The 23,209-nt window shown below is 41.4% G+C and overlaps 2 protein-coding genes across 3 annotated transcripts in view; one reads left to right on the top strand and one right to left on the bottom strand.

Moving 5' to 3' along the window:
• Nucleotides 1–2,973, bottom strand: part of naa50 (N-alpha-acetyltransferase 50, NatE catalytic subunit) — a 30,136-nt gene extending 27,163 nt beyond the window's left edge. The window contains exon 1 of one of the 2 annotated variants that reach the window (XM_043691255.2): nucleotides 2,819–2,973. In XM_043691255.2, coding sequence (XP_043547190.1) covers nucleotides 2,819–2,826 — 8 coding nt within the window. In that variant the 5' untranslated portion in view covers nucleotides 2,827–2,973. The remainder of the gene's footprint in view (nucleotides 1–2,818) is intronic. The other variant, XM_043691256.2, reaches the window with a different exon arrangement.
• Nucleotides 2,974–3,951: 978 nt separating this feature from the next.
• Nucleotides 3,952–23,209, top strand: part of atp6v1ab (ATPase H+ transporting V1 subunit Ab) — a 33,772-nt gene continuing 14,514 nt past the window's right edge. The window contains exons 1-7 of the mRNA XM_043691254.2: nucleotides 3,952–4,005; nucleotides 16,932–17,019; nucleotides 17,427–17,555; nucleotides 18,484–18,698; nucleotides 19,061–19,198; nucleotides 21,894–22,045; nucleotides 23,037–23,199. Coding sequence (XP_043547189.2) covers nucleotides 16,938–17,019; nucleotides 17,427–17,555; nucleotides 18,484–18,698; nucleotides 19,061–19,198; nucleotides 21,894–22,045; nucleotides 23,037–23,199 — 879 coding nt within the window. The 5' untranslated portion in view covers nucleotides 3,952–4,005; nucleotides 16,932–16,937. The remainder of the gene's footprint in view (nucleotides 4,006–16,931; nucleotides 17,020–17,426; nucleotides 17,556–18,483; nucleotides 18,699–19,060; nucleotides 19,199–21,893; nucleotides 22,046–23,036; nucleotides 23,200–23,209) is intronic.

Genomic DNA, 23,209 nt, shown 5'->3' with positions numbered 1-23,209 from the left:
TGAGTAGCTCATGTTCCATACATCTGCAATCTATACAAGTTATACTCAAGATTTGATTACATTTAGTGCTGTTTCCTAGGTCAGAGCAATGTGATATGGCCTGACTGTTCCACTATTTCTACTTCCTGAATAGCGCTTCTGACACATACAAGAACGATTTTCAGAATGTTAAGTTCTTGTGTTCCTTGGTGACAGAGTCATGAAGTAACTTAGTGCTTAAGTGGTTCGTATTGTGTAGTAAATAAGCTGGCTACAATTGGGCCTCTCCTTTTCTTGCTCACACTATTAATCTTAGATTTTTTTTTAAAAATTCTCTTAAACTGACCTTTTAAATGTTCCTGCCTCTTACTCAGTAGACATTGAGCCCACACTTGCCTCAATTTGCGTTTTTCAGGTTTCTTATAAACATTGTCACTTGCCACACTGTCTCTAGTTCCAGCTTAGTTTCACCAAATATTTCTAGAAAGTCACCCAGGTAACACAATATTCCTTGTAATACCTGGCCATGTCCTGAGCATTTCCACTAAGGCTGTCTCAATTGTCAGTGTATCCTGCCTTCCACTTGCCACTTTTCACCACATGTTCACTTCAGGAGGATTTTGGAAACACCAGACAGGGACTTAAATACTTACAGTCTCTCAAGTATTTATTATGCTTTTTTGCAGTAATGGAACACTGACAAAGAAGCAAAATGTCATTAACCACTGGGAAGATAGCATCAGTAATGTTGGAAAATATTCCAAGGCAGATCTCAGGAGTATTTTCGACAAGGAATGACAACAAGTCATAAAAGATGTCAGAATGTGCGAGTAAAAATTTATTCAAAAAGCTAAGTTTCATGAAAAATCTTAAAGTCGAGTGTGGGAACGAGGCAAAGAAGCTAGGAAGGGATTAGGGCCAAGGCAGATGAAGGTCACCAATGGTAGTGGGATTAAAATCAGGTATGCACAAGAGGCTAAATTAGAGGAATGCAGATAACCCAGAGGATTGAAAATCTGAAGGTTACAGAAATGGGGTAGTACCAAGGTCATTAAACAAGAATGATAATTCTCATAATCACCATGTATTATGGGGATTTTGCATTTTAATACCTCATTCAGGATTTATTTGCTTATTCGCATTTCTTTGATAAAACACAGAAAAATCCAGTACCGATCATGATTGAAGACATACACAAACTAGTGTGAATGGGTTACAATTTGGAAGAGCACACTTCACTGTGCTCTTCCAAAAACAGTGCTAACTACCGAGAATTTTACAGGCGTTAGGTACACACTGACTTCTTGTCTTGACAATCACTCTCTATGCGTGTAACTAAATATTGCTAAGGTTTCCAATGTAAGGAACACGACAATCTCAATTTCCAGTAGAAATTATTAGACAGTAATCAATCGAAGGAATTTTGGCTGATTTTAACTTCCATAACCCAGTGATGTAATGTCAATGCAGTTCTTCAGCAAACATCAATAAACACGATACAAGCCAGTAGTAAATCTTCCAAACTGTGCAGCCCACTTACATACAGCTTTAATCAACTGTGCTATCACTACAACTTATTCTAATCCCTATAACATCATTTCACTAATTCTGTTCCATTACCCTCTTTTTTATTCGATTAACAAACAAATTAGTGTGGGTTCAGAAATCTACATGAAAAAAAATTGTAATTCAATACTAATGGAAGCTTTAATTCAGAAAAATCACACAAAAGAGAAAAGATTTATTTACATAGCACATAACTTCAGGAGATCCTAAAGCAACTTATTGAAAATGAAAGATTTCTCTCAATTTCCACCACTAATTTTATTTACAACGTAGAGTTGACAAAATAGTTAAAGCATGTTTTACAGCAAAAATCATGAGCAAAACTTTATTATTTGAATTTTTTTTTCCAAATTTCATTCCTTACCCTTCCAAATTTGTTAGCGATTGGTATTTTAGATTCTGTTCTAAAGATTATAAAGATTTGATCTTCATGCTCCACAGTGAAAACGTCAAAGAATAGAAAATAAATGATAACAATTTGTTCATAAGAATTTGTTTTTGTAGCCCACAGGTCTCCAAAAGGATCCTTTGGCCAATTTATGAATAACTCAAAGTTTAAAAAAAATTCCCAGATAATTCGAACAGAAAATGCAACTGTCAGAAATACAGAAAGCAACAGTTGAAACACTACAATAAAATGCAGTCTGTTAAGTGTAAATATATAAATAAAAGATCATAAAACATAAACGGAGTTACTGGAGCGAATGACTGGGAGGAATGACGGGGGCTGGGGGGTTGGATTTATTAAAGTACAGTATTGCAATGGAAAGAGACTTGGCGAGGTTATGTCTCTGGGGAAAAGGCGGGTAGGGGGCTGGATTCTTCTCGGGGTTCATGAAGTGAGCCCGATTGTAAACTCAGCTCCTGGATTCGGAATAAGGGGAAAAAGTCAATTAAAAGTAAAGTACTCTAGATGCTAAGTCTGTGATTTTTTTTTAAAGTGCTGAGAATTCAGCAGGTCTGGCAGCATCTGTGCACAGAAAAACAGAGTTAACGTGTCGAATCAGATAGGACTCTTCTTCGGAACAGAAAAAGGGTTTACCTCCACCGCGAGTGAGGCAGAGAGGGGAAAGAGAAAAGGCCGTGGAAATCAGGCCCCAACTCCACCTACAACTCAACTAAAATAAAACTCTGACGGAGCAACTCCCGCCGCTTGCCCGAGGCCGCTGGGGGGGGGGGGGGGGGGGGGAGAGAATCAGCTCTGACAGGCCGGGCCTCTTCTCATCCCTCCTTCCCTCACCCGCCATCCAGCCTGCTTGTCAGATGGACTCACCCCTTCATGATGGGCGGGCGCTTGTCCGTCTTCACCTGGTGACCGAGCGGCGGGGAGCAGGAGGGATGGAGGTGAATCGCCCAAACTCTTCAGCCCCTAACACATGCCACTCGCCGCGCACGCTCCGCTCCGCGCCGCGCCACCCACTCTTCACCTCTGACCCCTGACCTCAGCCGGGAAAGGTGGTTCCGCGGGGAGCGCAAATCGCTCGGCTCCGGCCCGAACGGAGCCGAGTGCGCCCGACTGCGGAACCGAATCCTTGCGAGCTAAGCCGAGTCTGCCCGATTCCCGGGCAGGACTCCACGAGAGGAGCCCGAGTCCGTCCGACACTCGGCCCGGTCTGCACGAGAGGAGCCGAGTCCACCCGACTCCTGGCCTGGTCTCCACCAGGCGAAAGCCGAGTTGACGCGAGTCTGGGTCAGGTCTTCGCGAGTGGAACCGAGTCCGCCCGAGCCAACACGAAGTGTTTTTTGAGTCAGCCTTGGTCCATCCGAACCCTAACGAATTACCTCAGAAATAATCAGCCGTATCGAACAGTGCCGCTTTAAATTTCTCTCGGTTTTATTTTATATTTAAATATGACCGCCGTTACCAGACGAACTATTCGAGTTAATAGGAGAACACGACTTCCAGTGTGACCTTTTCTTTATATCCATCTTCGCGTAGAAATGAACTCCCCGCGATTCCCAATGAACGCCCGCCAGGATGACATTTATGTTATTTATTTTTTGTGTAGGAAAAGTCTGTGGTCACGTGACTTGCTGATATTTCTTTTAATGACTTCTCTTGAAAATTGCAATTCGTCAATTCACACACATTATCGGAGTTTGAAACAATTTTGACGGGGAAATTGTCAAGTTTTAGATCGGTGACGTTTTAAAAATTAAACTACATCCTGTGGTACTGCGAAGCGGTGACGCGCAATGACGTCATCACGCCTCGTCCCACCCTCCACTGAGCACGGTTATAAATTTGTAAAGTTTGCCGTTTACTTGCACCGTCTCAGGATTGTGACCTGGAGGTGAGGTGAGGTGCAAAAATGTAAAATTAGATTCGAGTGAAGTTTATTTTTAAGCGGCCCCGCCCCCTTCCCTGCCGGTCTGACAGTGGGTGGTGCGCGCATGCGCCGGGATCAGCTGACTAAGCTCGAGACAGCGCTGCGGAGAGGAGTCCGTTGCCCGGAGCAGGTAAAGGAGGCTTCCCTCATGGCTGTCTGACCCACCCACACACACAGTAGCCGCCGCCGGTCCGTAGCCTGTCATCGCTCTTTGTCAGCCCCACAGCCCTTGCCGTGGGAGGCGGCCTGTTCTGACACCTAACCGCCATCACCGCGGGCCCCAGGGGCCGGCGAACGAGCGGCAGACCTTCGCGGTGGGCAAGCTCTATTCGAGCGTGACCCTTCCCTGTTGATGGTGTTCGGAAAATCGTCAGCGGTTTTGGGGGGGGGAGGAGAGGGAGGCCCGTATCCAAAGAAGGATGCGCTGACGTTGCGGGGGCGGGGTCCAGCGTAACCCCTGAATGAAGCAAAAACAGAAATTGCTGCAAAAGTTCCTCGGGTCTGGCAGCGTCTGTAGAGAGAAGTCAAGAACAGTTCTGAGGAAAGGTCACTAGACCCGAAACGTTAACTCTGCTTTCTCTCCACAGATGCTGCTAGACCTGCTGAGCTTCTCTAGCAGTTTCTGGTTTTGTTTGATTTACAGTATCTGCAGTTTTGTTTTTTGTTTCTTAAGCTCCTGAATGGTCCTGGGGATGAAGGGCTTGTCATATGAGGAGCTGTTGAAGACTCTGGGTCTGTGCTAAATGGAGTTTGGATGGATGGGAGAGTGGGATATGATCGGAACTGACAGGTCCGCATAGAGTGGACGTGGAGGTGATGTTCCATTAGTATGAGAACCTGAGTGCACAGCCTCAGAGGAACAACCTTATAGAACTAAGATGAGGAATTGCTACAGCCAGGGGATGGTCATTATGTTGAATTCATTGCTGCAGTGTGCTTTGAAGTCATTGAGTGTATTTAAGACAGGTTCTTGATTTGTAAATGTTATGGGGTAAGGCAGGAGAATGGGGTTCAGAAACATAGCAGCCATTATCAAATGATGGAGTAGATCAGGTGGGCCAAATGGCCTGATTCTAGTCCTGAATCTTATGGTCTTTGGTGTTACAGGTCAACTAGATTTGCCCTTCAACCTCTTGCTCTCCTTCCCCACCTCTTTCTTGTCTGTCCCCATTTCCCCCCTCCCCCCCCACCTACTTATCTATCTCCTTCCTTTTAGTTCTCAAATTGGATTGTACCCCCCATCCCTACTACTCTGCATGTCTGCAGCATGCTTCTTTGCACAATCCTGGTTGGATTGTCAGCGTCTCCTGTATGCAGATTGCATATTCTTTTCCTTTACCCTTACTCTTTCAATTTATCATTTTTTTTCCATTCATTCAAATTGCCCCTTTTCTGCTTGTCCTTAAGCCTACCCTACCAAAAAAAATTTCCAAAACCTTTCTTGACTGTATTAACATGTTAGTTTATTTTTTGAATTGGCTGAAGTTTGTTCTCTCACTGCATAATGACCTTTATGGGGAAAAAAAGGCAGTGCGTGAGGTGTCAAGCACTGGTGCACACACCAATAGTGGGAAGAGAAACAGGAGTTTTGCAATTCATGAAGACATGAAAGCATTGTGCAACTCTCCACTGAAGTCATGTTTTAAATAGGAGCAGATCCGTGCTGAAACAGCTTTATGGTAAATGTACGATTGTTGCTGACTTTGAAATTGGTGTAATATATTCTTATCACAGTTTAATCCAAAGTTGGTCTCTGCTTCATATAATTGTATTAGCTGGCTTGAATGTACATATCAATCTGAAGGGCTTATGCCTGAAACATCGATTCTCCTGCTCCTCAGATGCTGTCCGACTTGTGCTTTTCCAGTGCCACACTTCTTGACTCTGATCTCCAGCATCTACAGTCTTCACTTTCTCCTGTACATATCAAGTGTTGCTAGCTAATTCTCTCAAGCTTTTTATTCTGAAATGTGCAATTGTGATTTAGCTTTGCTTTATAACTTATCACCTAACAAAGAATAGAGCATCAAATTTCTGATTCTTTTCAAAGAGTCCTCCTCATATTTAAAAATCCTGAATGTTTAAAGTAGACTAGTGGAATTTGAGCAATGGGGTGAAGAGGAAGGTAGTCAAAGGTTCAAATGAAAATAAATTTTTAGGGAGATCTTTGAATTCTGGCAGTTGGAATTAAAATGTCCTAAATAATGTAATGACTAAAAGAATGCCTTGATAATCTGAACTTTTTTCATTTAATTCTTTGATAGAACTTTAATTATCCTTTTTAAGTATTCATATCTTGTCTTGGAAGAAGTGCTTGAGGAGAAGGATATTGTACAATTGTAGAGTGCTTATGTTTTGTTTAAAGTTCTGAATAGTAAAGGTTTTTCTTTATTAAATTCTTACCTGGTATCTTTCTAAAACTAAATCTTTTCCAAAAGGTCATGTGGTGGAGATAGAAGGAAGTCAGAAATGTCAGTTTTAGAATTAATGAAAATGTGACTAACTGCCTGTAAAACTTGTGAAAGAGTTAAGGTCGTGCTAGCTCCCGTGAGGTCTACAGCAAAACTGATTATTTGTTCAGAAATGAAGAATAAAAAAATTAGCAAAAAACGTGCACAAAACATGAATCCCTTCTGCAGTCCCAATGTATGGGAACCATGATTTGAACCATAGTACCCACTTCTTAAAAATAAAATCTTGCACTTCAACTTTTATTTAAAGACCAACTTGCATTCACATGACCAGCATATTAACAGCAGAAATACTTTTGAATGGTTAAAGGTCAATTTTCTAGATGTATACTGAACTACTTGTCACTTGTTAATATACATTTATGATGAATATTCATGCATATCTTGTGCAAGTGTATTTTCCCTAAACTTTAAACATCTAAATAATTAGATCTCCTCTTGCATGTTTTCTCTTAATACTGAATACTCTGATTCTAATTAGTTTGCAGGCATGTTAATTACTCCTGTAGACACTTTGTGCCATTAATGAGTAATGTATTTAGTCAGCAGAGCTGGGAATCTTAAATGCAGTTCAAGAATTTATTTTCCATGTGGGGGGCGGGGGTCGCTTAAGTTATTGATCAAACTTAACAATGGCCCAGAATTTGTACACTGTTCATTGGATCTCAAGACTGAAATATCAAATTACAAGTTCTATTCCAGATCAACATTTGAATGGATACTTAGAAACACACATGACCTGTTGTTGACTGTACACTGGTCCTACAATATTATGGTAAATAAATAATACTGCACATGTCTTGGGTGTGAAACCTGTGCATTGTTACTACTTTTTGTTAGCCATTACGAATTCTTGTGCTCTGTTTCCTTAGGAAAGGAATGTTTGATGCTTTGTTGTTTAGGTGATGAGCCTGATTTTTCACCAGGTTACATATGATGTGTTTTGAATTAAATTGATGTTCTGAAGTCACAGAACCTTAAAACGTGTATATTCGAACTTGGTGTCAAGTGTCTGAGAGTTTTAGTTTGTGGTATTTGCTGATCTATTAAGTCAGGAATCTGGGCTTATCCTGTTAGGTGTGAACAGCATTTGGTCCATGTTATATATGAGTATTGGATGATGTGCAGTGTTAAATCTTGGAGCAAGGCAAAATTAGTAACATACTATGTAATCTTAATCAATTTAGGTTGAGTGGTCTCGTTTGTGTCAATTGCTGTTGCAGTAGTTACTGGCTACCTTTGTTCTGAGCTGGGCAGCTGCTGTCGCACAATTGTTAAATACTACAACAGTATAACATGTGAACTTGTTTATTTCTACCCAGTTGCAAGATTATAATAGCTTTTTTTCTATAAGCTTTCACCAGAGTCAGTGTTTTATTGTAACATTCAGCCCATTTACCCCATGTCTGTGCCAGCTCACAAAACTGGAATTCATTTGCACCATTCTCTCTAATCCTTCATATTATTCTTTTCTAATAAGTCTAATTTTGTTTCCACTTTCTGCTGATGACTTCAGGCTAAAAGATGTCTATTTATTGAGATGCTGTTTTAGAGTAACACAATTTTATGAGAGTGCCATGGGATATTTTTCTTCCTTTTCTACTAACTTCCTTTCTCAATCTCCTGAAGCCATTAATGAGTTGGGTGTACTGGTTAAAGGACGGAAATGTCAGTCACAATGTGAATCAAACAATGGCAAATTATTGGTTTGGGACTAGAAAGTAATGTTGAATCTTTTTTGTTGATATTGATTGTTCCAGCATCACCCATATAGCTACTTTTGATTTGTGAACTTAAATCAGTTATCAATGTTCACAACCTTTGTTAGATCTAAATAATTCCTATCAGAGCGCAACATCCATACATGCACGTCAATGGGTAGCAGTGTGACATGACTTTGTTCCTGATGCCCATGTAACTGCTGGCTAAGGAAATGCCAAATTGACAATAGAATGTTTCTTTGAGCCTTGGAACTTCATTTCAGTTCATTTAACCATAATCCTCAGGCACTATCTGTGCATTACAGTACTATAATAATTGTTTGGCAAGTTGATACCATTATTGGAACACTAGTTTACTAAATTGTTAGGTTTGCAGCACCTGTGGTGGTTATTGTAGGTAGTAGAAAGTAGAAGTTTCTAGTTTTACGGTAATAGTTAACAGCAATTCACAGAAGTCTAAGTTGCAAAAATGTGTTTGAATGCACATAGCATTTGAAGCAAAATAGATGTACTAATAGTGCAAAACAAATATTTATTGCTGCTATTTAATGCAATTAATTCAGTTAAAAAGTTTTACCAGTGTAATCTTAGCTGTAATCATATTTAAAAATAATGCCTGTCGATGCGTCCTTATGGTGCAAAGGTTACAAATCAAGTCAACTACAAAACCCTTGTTTATTTTCAAGCATGTCCACAGTCTTGCATCACTAACCTGTGCTGTCCTTTCCAGCCATGTGCATCCTGTGCTTTGTTCAGCATCCATTCTCCTTTCCCTATAGTTTATCTAATCTCAAAATTCCTTTCTAAATGCACCATGTGATCTATTCAGCATTGCAGTGAGTTCAGTCCCTTTCTCCTCTGCTCATTTGTTTGCCGTCCTGATCTCGTACCTGAGTTAATCCTTAACTATTTAGTTTGATTTTAATTCATTTATAGAATATGGGTATTGCTTGCTTGACCAACATTTATTACTCATACCTAATTGCCCTGGAGGAAGTGGTAAATCACTGCAGACATTGGAAGGTTAGGTGTGCCAACAGTGCTGTTAAAAAAGCTTTTGACCCAGCAAGAGTGAAGGAACATAATAGTTCCAAATCAGGTTACTGTGTGTCTTGGAGAATTTGAATGAGGAGGTGGTGCTCGAGATTGTAGGTTTGCAAATTGTTGATAGAATTGGAAAGATGTTGTGAAACTTGAAAGGGTTTAGAAAAGATTTACAAGGATGTTGCCAGGGTTGGAGGATCTGAGCTACAGAGAGAGGCTGTACAGGCTGGGGCTGTTTTCCTTGGAGCATTGGAGGCTGAGGGGTGACCTTAGAGGTTTACAAAATTGAGGGGCATGGGTAGGGTAAATAGACAAAGTCTTTTCCCTGGGGTCGGGGAGTCCAGAACTAGAGGGCATAGGTTTAGGGTAAGGGGGACACATATAAAAGAGACCGGGGCAACTTTTTCACGCAGTGGGTGGTACGTGTATGGAATGAGCTGCCAGAGGATGTGGTGAAGGCTGGTACAATTGCTTCATTTAAGAGGCATTTGGATGGGTATATGAATAGAAGAGTTTGGAGGGATATGTGCCGGGTGCTGGCAGATGGGACTAGTTTGGGTTGGGGTATTTGTTCGGCATGGACTGGTTGTACTGAAGGGTTTGTTTCCATGCTGTACATCTGACCCTACGACTAAAAGCTTTGAGTTACTGCAGTGCACCTCGTGTGTGGTACACATGACTGCCACTGTACATCAGTGGAGAAGAAAGTGACTGTTGAAAGTAGTGGATGGGCTGCCAATCACGTAGGCTGCTTTGTCTTGGGCGATGTTAAGCTTCTTGAGCATTGTAGTTGAACTCGTTCACGTATCTAGAGAGTATTCCACCACACACCTGGCTTGTGCATATGTTACATATGCTGAATGTTTTTTAATTCCTCAGTTAAGTTGTTAAATGTCTTGCAGTAAAGTCAAGGCTCAAACCTGATGTTTTTGGTGTCAGGTAACCTCCTTGAAAAAGATTTTTTTACTCTGTACAATGCCATCAACATTTTGCAAACCATGGCACAAGTCCAATTAACTGCATCACTGATCTTAACAAGAAACTTGCCACTTAGTCTGTGAGCATTTAACAAGTCTCCTTGAAGTTAATCACTTTCAAGATTTTTATCCAACTTAATTAATCTTCCTGCTAGCTGATGTTGGCTTCTTAACAGAATTTGGCATAGTTGAAATTGTCTGTGTTTCATGTATTTAACAAATGAACATACCTTTTAAATGTGCTATAAGCTCTCACATTCAGACATTGGATTTCAGGACACTTCACATTTTGTAGCCAAATAGCCAAGCTATGAAAACCTGAGTCATTTGAAATTATGCTTATAAATATTCACCAACATTCTTAACAAACGTTATTAAATAACTTGGTGTACTAGAGAATGCACCTTGTATTGGGCTTCCGTGTTTATATATTGGGTGTATTAGATACTGTTGTTCAAAGTGGTATTCTTAGATATCATACTGGTTACAGAAATGTGGCTCCAGGATGGACAGGACTTAATGTTAGGGAGTATAAATTCTACAGGAAGGATAGACAGGGAGGCAAGAGAGTGGGAAGTGGTGTTTTGATTAGGGAGAACATTACGGCTGTACTAAGGGAGGATATTCCTGGAGCATTGCCCATTGAAGTTATATGGGTGGAACTTAAGGGGATGATCACTTTGGGATTGTTATAGGCCCCCAATAGTCGTCAGGGAATTGAAAAACAAATTTTTCTATCTCTCAAACAATTAGCATTGTAATGATAGGGGATTTTAACTTTCCAAACATAGACTGTATATTGTAATGTTAAAGGCTTGGATGGGGAGGAATCTAAGTGTGTACAGAAAAATTTCTTATTCAATATGTGGGTGTACTCCCTAGAGAAACAGCAATACTTGACCTTCTGTTGGGAACTAAGGCAGGGCAGGTGACGGGAGCCAGTAGGGGAGCACCTTGGGGTAAGTGATCATACTATAATTTTAAAATCCTTATGGAAAAAGATAGAACTGATCAAAATGTTAAAAATTCTAAATTGGAGTAAGGCCAATTTTGACAATATTAGTTAACTTTCAAAAGTTGATTGGGGGAGGCTATTTGCAGATAAGTGGGAGGCTTTTAAGAATGAGATAATGAGAACTCTGAGGCAATATCTTTCTGTCAGAATGAAGGGCAAGGCTAGTAGGTATAAGGAATGCTGGATGATGAGAGAAATTGAGATACTTGTAAAAAAAAAAAAGCATATATCAAGTTTTGATGGCTGGGGTTGAATGAATCCTTAGAGTATAAAGGCAGTAGGAGTATACTTAAGAGGGAAATCAGGAGGGCAAAAAGGGGACATGAGATAGCTTTGGCAAATAGGTTAAGGAGAATCCAAAGAGATTCAGTGCATACATAAAGGTCAAAAGGGTAACTAGGGAGAGAATAGGGCCCCATAAAGATCAGTGTGACTGTCTAATTTGTGGAACCACAGAAGATGGGTGAAATGCTAAATGAATACTTTGCATCATTAATAACTGTGGTGAAGGACCTGGAAGCCAGGGAACTTGGGAAAATAAATGTTTTATAGAGTTCATATTAAAGAAAAGTGCTGGAGGTCTTAAAACACAAATGTAGATAAATCTTTGGGACCTGATCAGGTGTTTCCCAGAACTTTGTGGGAAGTTAGGGAAGAGATTGTTGGGTCCCTTGCTGAGATATTGGAATCATCAAAAGCCACAGAGGATGTACAAGAAGACGGGAGGTTGGCTCATGTGATGCCATTATTTAAGAAGGGTGGTAAGGAAAAGCCAGGGAACTATAGCTCGGTGAGTCTGACATCAGAGGTGGATAAGTTGTTGGAGGAGATTCTGAAGGGCAGAATTCACATGTATTTGGAAAGGCAAGACTGACTAGAGATAGCCAGCGTGGCTTTGTGCATGGCAAATCATGTCTCACTAAATTGTTTATTTAAAGAGGTGACAAAGAAGATTGAAGAAGCCAGTGTAGTAAATGTTGTCCCTTTGGACTTCAGCAAAGCATTCAAGGTTCTGTGTGGTAGACTGGTTAGTAAGTTAAATCAAGTGGGTTCTGGGGAGCTAGTGATACAAGATTTCCTTGAAGGTAGGAGATAGAGGGTCATGGTGTAGTGGTGTTTTTCAGATTAGGCCTGTTATCAGTGCTGCATCACAAGGATCAGTGCTTTTTATCATTTTATATAATGGGTGGCACAGTGGTTAGCACTGCTGCCTCACAGCGCCAGAGACCCGGGTTCAATTCCTGCCTCAGGCGACTGACTGTGTGGAGTTTGCACGTTCTCTCTGTGTCTGCGTGGGTTTCCTCCGGGTGCTCCGGTTTCCTCCCACAGTCCAAAGATGTGCAGGTCAGGTGAATTGGCCATACTAAATTGCCTGTAGTGTTCGGTAAGGGGTAAATGTAAATGTAGGGGTAGGGATATGGGTCGGTGTGGACTTGTTGGGCCGAAGGGCCTGTTTCCACACTGTAATGTAATCTAAATCTAATCTAAAATCTATGTAATCTAAAATCATAAATAATTTTAGATGTGAATATAATTAGTTATTTTTATCAGAGGTATGGTTAGTAAGTTTGCAGATGACACCAAAATAGATGGTGTAGAAGGTTATCTCCAAGTAGAATGGGATCTCGATCAGATGGGCCAATAAGCTGAGGAATGGCAGAATTTAATTTCAATAGATGTGTGTGGTGTTGCATTTTGGTAAGGCAAGCCAGGACCATTAATGGTAGCGCCTGGGGAATATTGCCAAACAGAAAGCTAGGAGTGCAAATGCTTCGTCCCTTGAAAGTGAAGTTGCAGGTAGTGGTGAAGGAGGCGTTTGGTGTGCTTGCCTTCATCGGTCATGTTGAGCATAGGAGTTGGGATGTCATGTTGTAGCTGTGCAAGACTTTGGTGAGGCTGCTTTTGGAATATTGTGTACAATTCTGGTCACCCTTCTATAAGAAGGATGTTAAATTTTGAGGGTGCAGAAAAGATTTAACAAGGATGTTGCTGGCACTGGAGGGTTTAAGCTATAGGGAGAGGCTGAATAGGCTGAGACCTTTTCCCCTCAAGTGTTGGACACTGAGAGGTGACCTAGCAGTTTATAAAATCATGGGTGGGGTGAATAGCTAAGGTTATTTTACAAGGATGGGAAAGTCCAAAACTAGAAATTATAGTTTTAAGGTGAGATGGGAAAGATTTTAAAAGGACCCAAGGGGGATAGTGTTTTTCATGCAGAGGATGGTGTGTGTATTGAATGAGCTGCTAGTGGAAGTGGTGGAGGTGGGTGCAGCTATCTTTAGAAGGCACCTGGATGGATACATGAAGAATAGAAAGGATTTAGAGGGATTTGGGCCAAATGCTGGCAAATGGGACTAGATCAGATTGGGATGTTGGTCAATATGGATGAGTTGGACCAAAGGGTCAGTTTCCACGCTGTATGATTCTGTGGCTCTGTGTTTCAGGCATAAGTTTTCTTCAGGAAAACTACTTTTTGTGGTTGCACCTTGGCATCATCAAAAAAGGCAAGTGTGCCTTTTGCTGGTTGGGTATGTACCCTGCCCAAGAGCTAGAATATAAACAGTAAAATGTCTTTGTACTTCACTGGTATACTTCACACTGTAATTTTACACTCTCTATGATTTTGGTGACCTAGTATACTGGGCTTTTCTGGTGATGTGTTTTAGATTTTGCAATTTGAATTTTTAAGCACAATCTCAAATTTTGGTAGGTGAATGAGGGGGAAGAGGAACATAAGAGACTCTAATAAAAAAAAAAATACAAATTGTTAGTTTGAAATTAGTGTCAACAAAATGGGTCAGAGAGAAAGGCAGTTGGATTTATTTTGCAATAAGCAGTATTTGAATAGTCAGATTCCCATCTACTGAGTGGCAAGTGCTCATCTGCTAAACAATGTTGACTGTTTAACATTGTCCATCTAATAAGGAACATTTAATTTGATGACATTCATAATTAGAAACTAAAGTTAGCAGTATTCCAAGGAGATGGAGACCCTGATGTTCAGAACATGATGGTGCTGGATACAACAGTATGCATAAAAGCTAATGTTCTTATAATTAACCTTTTGCAGAAACTCTGTAGTACCTTATTTCACAAATACTGCTGTGACAATACATTAGTTTTGACAGACTAACAGGAACTCCAATGTGCCTCAGTTTCCTATACAGATTGGAGTAGGATTTCTGTCTATCTCTGGTTTGCACCAAATTCTGTCATTGTACAATGTCCAAGAACTGAATGTAGTACGGAATGAATTCTATTTAAATTTGATGGTTCAACCTTCACTGATCCACCTGGTGGAGGTTGTGAATAGCTGATCCCTGAAAATAAGGTAAAGTCAGTTTTGAATTTTTTGCACTTTTTGTTTTAATGAGTTAGATCCCAGGTTCAATTTCTGATTTATTCCCCTTGGCAATTTCTGTCCTGGATAGCTGTGGGGTTGTTGCACTTGGTGTTGACCATTTAGATTAGGAAGGGTGAAACTGGTTCTGATCAGATGAGCCAATAAGCCCATCTGGTTCTAGATTCTAGAAAGTGTGCACCCAACGCAGATTGGTTTCACCACAACATTTTACAAAGTGACTTCCAGATATCATATCTGCACCAAGATGTTGACTGACTTGACCAGCAGCTGCAAGAGAAGTTATTTTCTTCATACCTGCCTCCTAATTGAATGCTGAAAACAAGAAAAAGCTAGAAATTGGTTTGTTTTAGGATCAGATGTGAAATCTGGAATTGTTTAAATTTAGTATCCAGTTCTGGGTTTGTTAGCTTTTAAATAACACAGTAACTTCCATCCTATGGTAGTCTTTCCCCTCCCCATACTGTTGAGGCATAATGATCTATCTTTCCATAAGTCATGTTGATTCCAACTCTGCCTCAAATTTAAGCACAAAAATTACAGTATGGAAGGAAGTGATTTGTCCATCTTGTTTGCATTTGCTGTTTAAATGAGCATAATGATTTAGTATCATTTTTTTGCCTTTCCCCATACCTTTGCACAAAGACTAGTTACTTAAGTAAATGCAATGATCCAGACATATTTGCACACACTGACCAGAGTCTGCAGAAGTGCGACCAGGAGTTGGTTTTTCTAGTTTAATCAACACTAATCTGACAGAGGAAATAGGCAGGTTTATAGCCTCTGGAATTCCTATAAAATGACACAGTAAAATCCCTGCTGAAAATGTGTTGCTGGAAAAGCGCAGCAGGTCAGGCAGCATCTAGGGAACAGGAGAATCGACGTTTCGGGCATAAGCCCTTCTTCAGGAATGAGGAAGGTTTGTCCAGCAGGCTAAGATAAAAGGTAGGGAGGAGGGACTTGGCATCGGAAATGTGATAGGTGGAAAGAGGTCAAGGTGAGGGTGATAGGTCAGACTGGGGTGGGGGCGGAGAGGTCAGGAAGAAGATTGCAGGTTAGGAAGGCGGTGCTGAATTCGATGGATTTGACTGAGACAAGGTGGGGGGAGGGGAAATGAGGAAACTGGTGAAATCCGAGTTCATCCCTTGTGGTTGGAGGGTTCCTAGGCGGAAGATGAGGCGCTCTTCCTCCAACCGTCGTGTTGTTGTGGTCTGGCGATGGAGGAGTCCAAAGACCTGCATATCCTTGGTGGAGTGGGAGGGGGAATTGAAATGTTGAGCTACAGGGTGGTTGGGTTGGTTGGTCCGGGTGTCCCAGAGGTGTTCTCTGAAACGCTCCGCAAGTAGCCGGCCTGTCTCCCCAATATAGAGGAGGCCATATCGGGTACAGAGGATGCAATAGATGATGTGTGTGGAGGTGCAGGTGAATCTATGGCGGATATGGAAGTTTCCTTTGGGACCTTGGAGAGAGGTGAGGGGGGAGGTGTGGGCGCAAGTCTTGCACCTCTTGCGGTTGCAAGGGAAGGTGCCGGGAGTGGAGGTTGGGTTGGTGGAGGGTGTGGATCTGATGACGGAGTCACGGAGGGAGTGGTCTTTACGGAATGCTGATAGGTGAGGGGAGGGAAATATATCCTTGGTGGTGGGGTCCGTTTGGAGGTGGCGGAAATGGCGGCGGATGATGTGCTGGGCATGGAGATTGGTGGGGTGGTAGATGAGGACCAGTGGGGTTCTGTCCTGGTGGCGGTTGGAGAGGGGGGGCTCAAGGGCGGAGGAGCGGGAAGTGGAAGAGATGCGGTTGAGGGCATCGTCGACCACGTCGGGGGGGAAAATTGCGGTCCTCTAAGAAGGAGGCCATCTGGGTTGTACGTTTTTGGAACTGGTCCTATTGGGAGCAGATGCGGCGGAGTCGAAAGAATTGGGAGAGTGGGATGGCGTTTTTACAGGGGCAGGGTGGGAGGAGGTATAGTCCAGGTAGCTGTGGGAGTCGGTCCCTCCAAGGCCCCAAAGGAAACTTCCATATCCGCCACAGATTCACCTGCACCTCCACACACATCATCTATTGCATCCTCTGTACCCGATGTGGCCTCCTCTATATCCCCCCCCCCAAATATATGAAACTGACTTGCAGCCTTGGGTTTGGGATAGGGCTGGGGACTCATGGAAGACTTGCCTCACTGCCAAGAATTTCATAGGCAAGGTATGTCTGGATTGCTGAATTTACTTAAGTCTCTACTTCTGTGGTCAGTTATAAATTAGTGAGGGGCTGTGCATTGATAATATCACTGGGCTCATAAACCAGAGAACCAGGCTATCTGTAAAGAGTGCAACTTAAAATCCCACCACAGCATTGGGGGAAATTTTAAATTTGACCAAGTGATAAATCTGGAAGTTTTATGATAACCATACCTTCAATTGTCAATTTTAATATTTCTCTACTAAATATCTGATCTACTATGAAATCATTTCAGATCAAGATGGATTTCAGCAAACTTCCCAAGATACGAGATGAGGACCATGAGACAATGGTTGGATATGTCCATGGTGTCTCTGGTCCTGGTGAGTATTTCATTCAATTCCAAATCACAAGACAGCTGGGTTGATGTAAAGGAATGTGTAAACTATATGCTGCTTTGTATCAGCAAAAGATATGTCATAAAATATTGCTAATGTGTGGAAATCATAGTTTTATTGTGGACCGTGACTTTTATTTAGTGTATATTAAAATAGAAGGTCTAGTGACTGTGTGTAAAGTACCCTTTTATGTCTCTCAACTCATCAGGTTCTTCCTCCTAATTTCAAAGGCTAGGATCAAAATTTGTTTAATGCTTTGCGAATCTGTTGCAAATTGTGTTCCCTATCTACGAGATTTAAATGGGCAATGTTTTGTACAATTACAAAGTTCTGTTAAGGTTACTTGCTATGAAGGATGCATTAACTTATTATTTCTTTGTTCTGTCTTCCAGTTGTCACTGCTTCCAATATGGCTGGAGCAGCAATGTACGAGCTGGTTCGTGTAGGTCACTCTGAGTTGGTTGGTGAGATTATCCGCTTGGAGGGCGATATGGCAACAATACAAGTCTATGAAGAAACCTGTATCCTTTCTGCATCGATTGACCGTATGAATTTGAGGAAGGTACTCTGTGTAACAGTTTTTTTTTGAGAACTGAGGAAATCTGTGTTTTCAATGCCCATTGAGTGTGCAGTTGACTAGACCGTTCTGAAGTAGTGCTGTAATGGAATCAATACATTAACTAGTTGTTTTTAATCTCTGCACAGACCTGGTGAATTTCTCCAGTGCCTTGTTTTTAATTTACAGTTTCAACATCGGAGTATTTTGCTTTTATTTTAGCTGACTAGATATAATAAACCTTGAAGGAAATTATGTAATTGAAGGACAAGTTACACTAGCGTTGAACACTTGAGCTAGTGATTAAAAAAAGACCAAGTGGTCCTCAAGACTTTGTCCGCAGTTCATGTCCATCTGCTCAAACTCAACCTGACTAGTCCATTTGAGGAAAGAAACTACATGCTTTTCCTGTAACTTTCCAGAGTGGCATCATATATCATTATTAATCACATTGGCAAGGAAACCATTTTCGAAGCCTTTAGTTGCCTGTTATTTTGTCTCATGCTCCTTGTTCCCTTCCTCTTCTAAAGTTATGAAATTGACTAATGAGGGAAAGAAAAACTGGCTGATTCATTAGTCCTGTCCCCACACTTCATGACCAGAGACTTCCTTTATTCCCTTCCTCTATTACAACCATCTAACCACTTAGAGGCAGAATAACCCTGGGTCAGATAAATGTATCCTCCTGACTGAAGTTGGCCACATAATCTGTAAAATTATTTCAGGGGTGACAGCTCTCCTTCATAACTTGTTCAAGTAGTTGTACTCGTGTGTGGGCTTGAAAAATTAGTGCAGGTTCATAGTCCTTTAAAGATTCTTGGAATTTGATTGAAACTGAACTGTTTTATCAGAAGTGTTGTTAGCAGTGTTTTTTCTAAGCACTCACCCAATAGCTGGTGTATCTGTTGGAGATCCAGTGCTTCGTACAGGGAAGCCACTTTCTGTGGAGCTGGGCCCTGGCATCATGGGAGCCATCTTTGATGGGATCCAGCGACCTCTGAAGGATATCAATGATCTAACACAGAGTATTTACATCCCTCGTGGTGTCAACGTGAATGCACTAAGTAGAGATTTGAAGTGGGAATTTACTCCTTCCAAGAATATGCGAGTAAGACCTTTTCATTAAAGGAATTTAATTCCAATCTATTTTCTCAGAGGTTGCCTCTTACTAAATATATTTTTCTTAACTGTATTTTGTAACTCATTCAAAACTGTTATTCTAATACCAGTAGTATAACCACTTAATACCTTTCTCAGTAACTAAAAGAAATATTGGATTTGACAAAAGTTTTTAAGACTGTTGACTTCAATCATATTGGCTCAACTGTTTATAGTTAATGACTTCTTACCATGACAATAAGAACTAGTATCTATGACTTCTATTGAGAGCTCATTATTGGGAGCTAGAATTTATATTAACTTATTCCATAGGTAATTTGGTTATCCTTTGAGCTCTAATTTTGTTTTTAGGTTGGTAGTCACATCACTGGTGGAGATATATATGGATTCGTCTTTGAAAATTCTCTTATTAAGCACAAGATCATGCTTCCACCTAAAAGTAGGGGAACTGTTACGTATGTTGCCCCACCAGGATGCTACGATGTTTCTGTAAGTATGCCATAAATCTGAACCAAATGTGTTCCTAGATTTATTGATTGCACATCACAGATGAGGTGCTGGAAGACTGGAGGTTGGCAAACGTGGTGCCACTGTTTAAGAAGGGTGGTAAAGACAAGCCAGGGAACTATAGACCGGTGAGCCTGACCTCAGTGGTGGGCAAGTTGTTGGAGGGAATCCTGAGGAACATGTACATGTATTTGGAAAGGCAAGGACTGATTAGGGATAGTCAACATAGCTTTGTGCGTGGGAAATCATGTCTCTCAAACTTGATTGAGTTTATTGAAGAAGTAACAAAGAGGATTGTGGGCAGAGCAGTAGATGTGATCTATATGGACTTCAGTAAGGCGTTCGACAAGGTTCCTCATGGGAGACTGGTTAGCAAGGTTGGATCTCATGGAATACAGGGAGAACTAGCCATTTGGATAAAGAACTTGCTCGGCGATAGAAGACACAGGGTGATGGTCGAGGGGTGTTTTTCAGACTGGAGGCCAGTGACCAGTGGAGTACCACAAGGATCGGTGCTGGGCCTTCTACCTTTTGTCATTTACCTAAATGATTTGGATGCGAGCATAAGAGGTACACTTAGTAAGTTTGCATATGACACCAAAATTGGAGGTGTAGTTGACAGCGAAGAGGGTTACCTCAGATTACAATAGGATCTGGACCAGATGGGCCAATGGGCTGAGAAGTGGCAGATGGAATTTAATTCACAAAAATGCAAGGTGCTGCATTTTGGGAAAGCAAATCTTACCATTAAGTGTATAAGTCCTGCTAAGGTCCTAGGGAGTGTTGCTGAACAAAGAGACCTTGGAGTGCAGGTTCATAGCTCCTTGATGAAAGTGGAGTCGCAGATAGGATAGTGAAGAAGGCGTTTGGTATGCTTTCCTTTATTGGTCAGAGTATGGAGTACAGGAGTTAGGAGATCATGTTGCGGCTGTACAGGACATTGGTTAGGCCACTGTTGGAATATTGGGTGCAATTCTGGTCTCCTTCCTATCGGAAAGATGTTGTGAAATTTGAAAGGGTTCAGAAAAGATTTTACAAGGATGGTGCCAAGGTTGGAGGATCTGAGCTACAGGGCGAGGCTAAAGGCTGGGCCTGTTTTCCCTGGAGCGTCGGAGGCAAAGGGGTGACCTTATAGATGTTTACAAAATTGAGGGGCATGGATAGGATAAGTAAAACAAGTCTTTTCCCTGGGGTCGGCAAGTCCAGAACTAGAGGGCATAAGTTTAGGGTGAGAGGGGAAAGATATAAAAGAGACCTAAAGGGCAACTTTTTCACGCAGAGGGTGGTACGTGTATGGAATGAGCTGCCAGAGAGTGTGGCGGAGGCTGGTATAATTGCAACATTTAAGAGGCATCTGGATGGGTATATGAATAGAAAGGGTTTGGAGGGATATGGGCCGGGTGCTGGCAGGTGGGACTAGATTGGGTTGGGATATCTGGTCGGCATGGACGGGTTGGACCAAAGGGTCTGTTTCCATGCTGTACATCTCTGACTCTATAATTCTGTTTCGCAATACAGGATGATTATTATCGCATTTGTTCACTGCACTTATGTCAATGTACAACTGGAGATGGGCAGCAAAGGTTACCTTGTCAGAAATACCCACATCTCCAAAAAGAATTTAAAGAATGTTTGTCTAATTGAAAAAAGTCGTTAATCATAAGTATGAGTCAACAGGATAATGACTAAAAGATTTTGAAGGAAGAGCGAACTGGAAGGGTATGAAAATCTAGGTCAAAACCTCCTTGCTAAGGGGACTGATGGGGCTCAAGTGTGCAGTGAGGTGCACAAGAACTTTGACTGTCAGGCAGGCAATGTTTGAACTAAGGAAGAGCTTGGATCTGGAGAAAATTTTAACATTTGAGTCATGCCAGAGTCCAAAACCTTAAACAAATTGGTTGTCTTTTTTTCCTTTGTTTTTTTTTTAGAAATGAGCCCTTGGCCCAACAAGTCCTTGCTGACCCTCTGAAGAATAACCCACCCAGATCTGTTCCCCTATCCTATATTAACCTCGAACAAATATCAGGCATATTAGTCAAAGTATGTTGGCATTGCTCGCAAAAGCAGCATTTATTGTTCATCCCTAACTGTCCTTAAAATCATGGTGATGAGCTATCTTTTTGGAAGCACTGTAGTTCATCAAGTGAAGCCTCTCTCACCAAGCCATTCAGGGAAACAATTATAGGATTCTGACTCAGTGACTTTGAAGGAATGATGTAGTTGCAAATAAGGATGGTGTGTAATCTTAGAAGGTAACCTGCTGCCCTTGTCCTTCTAGGTGGTAAAGGTTGCACGTTTATGAACTGCTATCAAATGAACCATGGGGAATTACTGAAATGCATCATGTAAATGATATAAGCTAGCGTTCCTCCTAAGCTATGCAGCTGCTCAGAGGTTCCATGTACACCAATTGATATGCCAATGGAGATTCAGTTCCTGAAGTTACTGCCATGCATACATGAGGCAACAGTAAAAATTACAGGCAACATGGTTATGCACAGCAGTCACTGAGCAGCTGTGGTGAAGAAAGTGAATGTTTTAAGATTGTGAATATGTCTTAGTAAATGAATTTAACATCTCCAAGTGCATTTAGATGGCAACAAAGCTGTTCAAATAGCAGTCTTTTATGAAGATGGCAATAATGGCTTCTTGCTCTTATTTTCTCGTTTCTATAAAGGATGTTGTTCTGGAACTTGAATTTGAAGGCATTAAGGAGAAGTTTACCATGGTTCAAGTATGGCCTGTACGTCAGGTAAGGCCAGTTACTGAGAAGCTCCCAGCAAGTCACCCTCTGCTGACAGGACAGCGTGTGCTGGATGCACTTTTCCCGTGAGTCTATCTTCAACTAAATGCACTTTGGTTCAAACACAGACTTATCAAAATTCCCACTTGCAGTGCCTTTTCACAACTATGCAACAGACTGATGTAAAAGACAGCAATTAAATTCCTACCAGATACAATCTGAAGTTGAGGTCAGCTACTGTTTGGTCTCCTGTAAGATGTGTGCAAAAAGACAGGTTGACAAAATGCTTAAAAAGGTATGTGGGATCGTAGAATTAATGATTCAAAGCAGAATACCAAGCAAACGTGTTATGATAGACCACAACTGATCTAGCTGAGTTGCTCTTGCAAGTGGCCAGCACAGACAGGATAGCCTGACCTGTCCCTGTGTTCAACAATTCCATGCCAATATACCTTTCTGGACACAGACTGAAATTATACTAAAGAGAGCCAAAAACTGTTTCAACTGGGTACCAAATGTCGTGTTTTGAACTGTGAAATTTCCTGATTCTGACCCAGAGCCCCATGCAATGTGACCGTTCTGAGAATTGATGTGGGCCCCAGTGATGCATGAAATTGCAAGCACAGACTTGACTTGTGTAGAATAATTAACTGATGCCTATACTTAAGTCACTTAATCTCACAGCTATTTTTCTCTCATCTCCTCACCCACTTTTGCTTCCTCTCCTTTAAGAATACTCTCCAGTTATGATCACTGTCTCTTCAACCCTTGTATGAAGTTTAAACAAGTCTGTATGGGGAATAGGGTTGTTTACATAGTGACATTTTAGTACAAGCTACCTTGCAGGGATATCTGGCTTGTGTTTAAGGTACTTTTTATAGTTTGACAATCTTTTTCAACCATGTGTGAAGAGACCTCCTTCTCAGAATGAATAGCCCCTGTACAACACTCATCCATTTCTGTATAATGTACTTGACACGGAGACTAATGGAAGGAATACTTTGCATTTTTATGTTGACAGGAGAGTCGGCTTATCATGGGTTCATTGTATTTCTTTATCCTGTTCTTGTGTTTAAGTTGCGTACAAGGTGGAACCACAGCAATCCCAGGTGCCTTTGGGTGTGGAAAGACAGTGATTTCTCAGTCACTCTCAAAGTACTCTAATAGTGATGTGATCATCTATGTTGGATGTGGGGAACGTGGCAATGAAATGTCTGAAGTACTGAGAGATTTCCCAGAGGTTAGTTTCA

Source organism: Chiloscyllium plagiosum, unplaced genomic scaffold (assembly GCF_037043375.1).
Source record: "Chiloscyllium plagiosum isolate Xiang-an unplaced genomic scaffold, Cpla_swu_hap1 HiC_scaffold_6, whole genome shotgun sequence".
NCBI lineage: Eukaryota > Metazoa > Chordata > Chondrichthyes > Orectolobiformes > Hemiscylliidae > Chiloscyllium > Chiloscyllium plagiosum.
The sequence above is the reverse complement of the archived record's forward strand: the minus strand, read 5'-3'. Positions and strand labels throughout refer to the sequence as shown.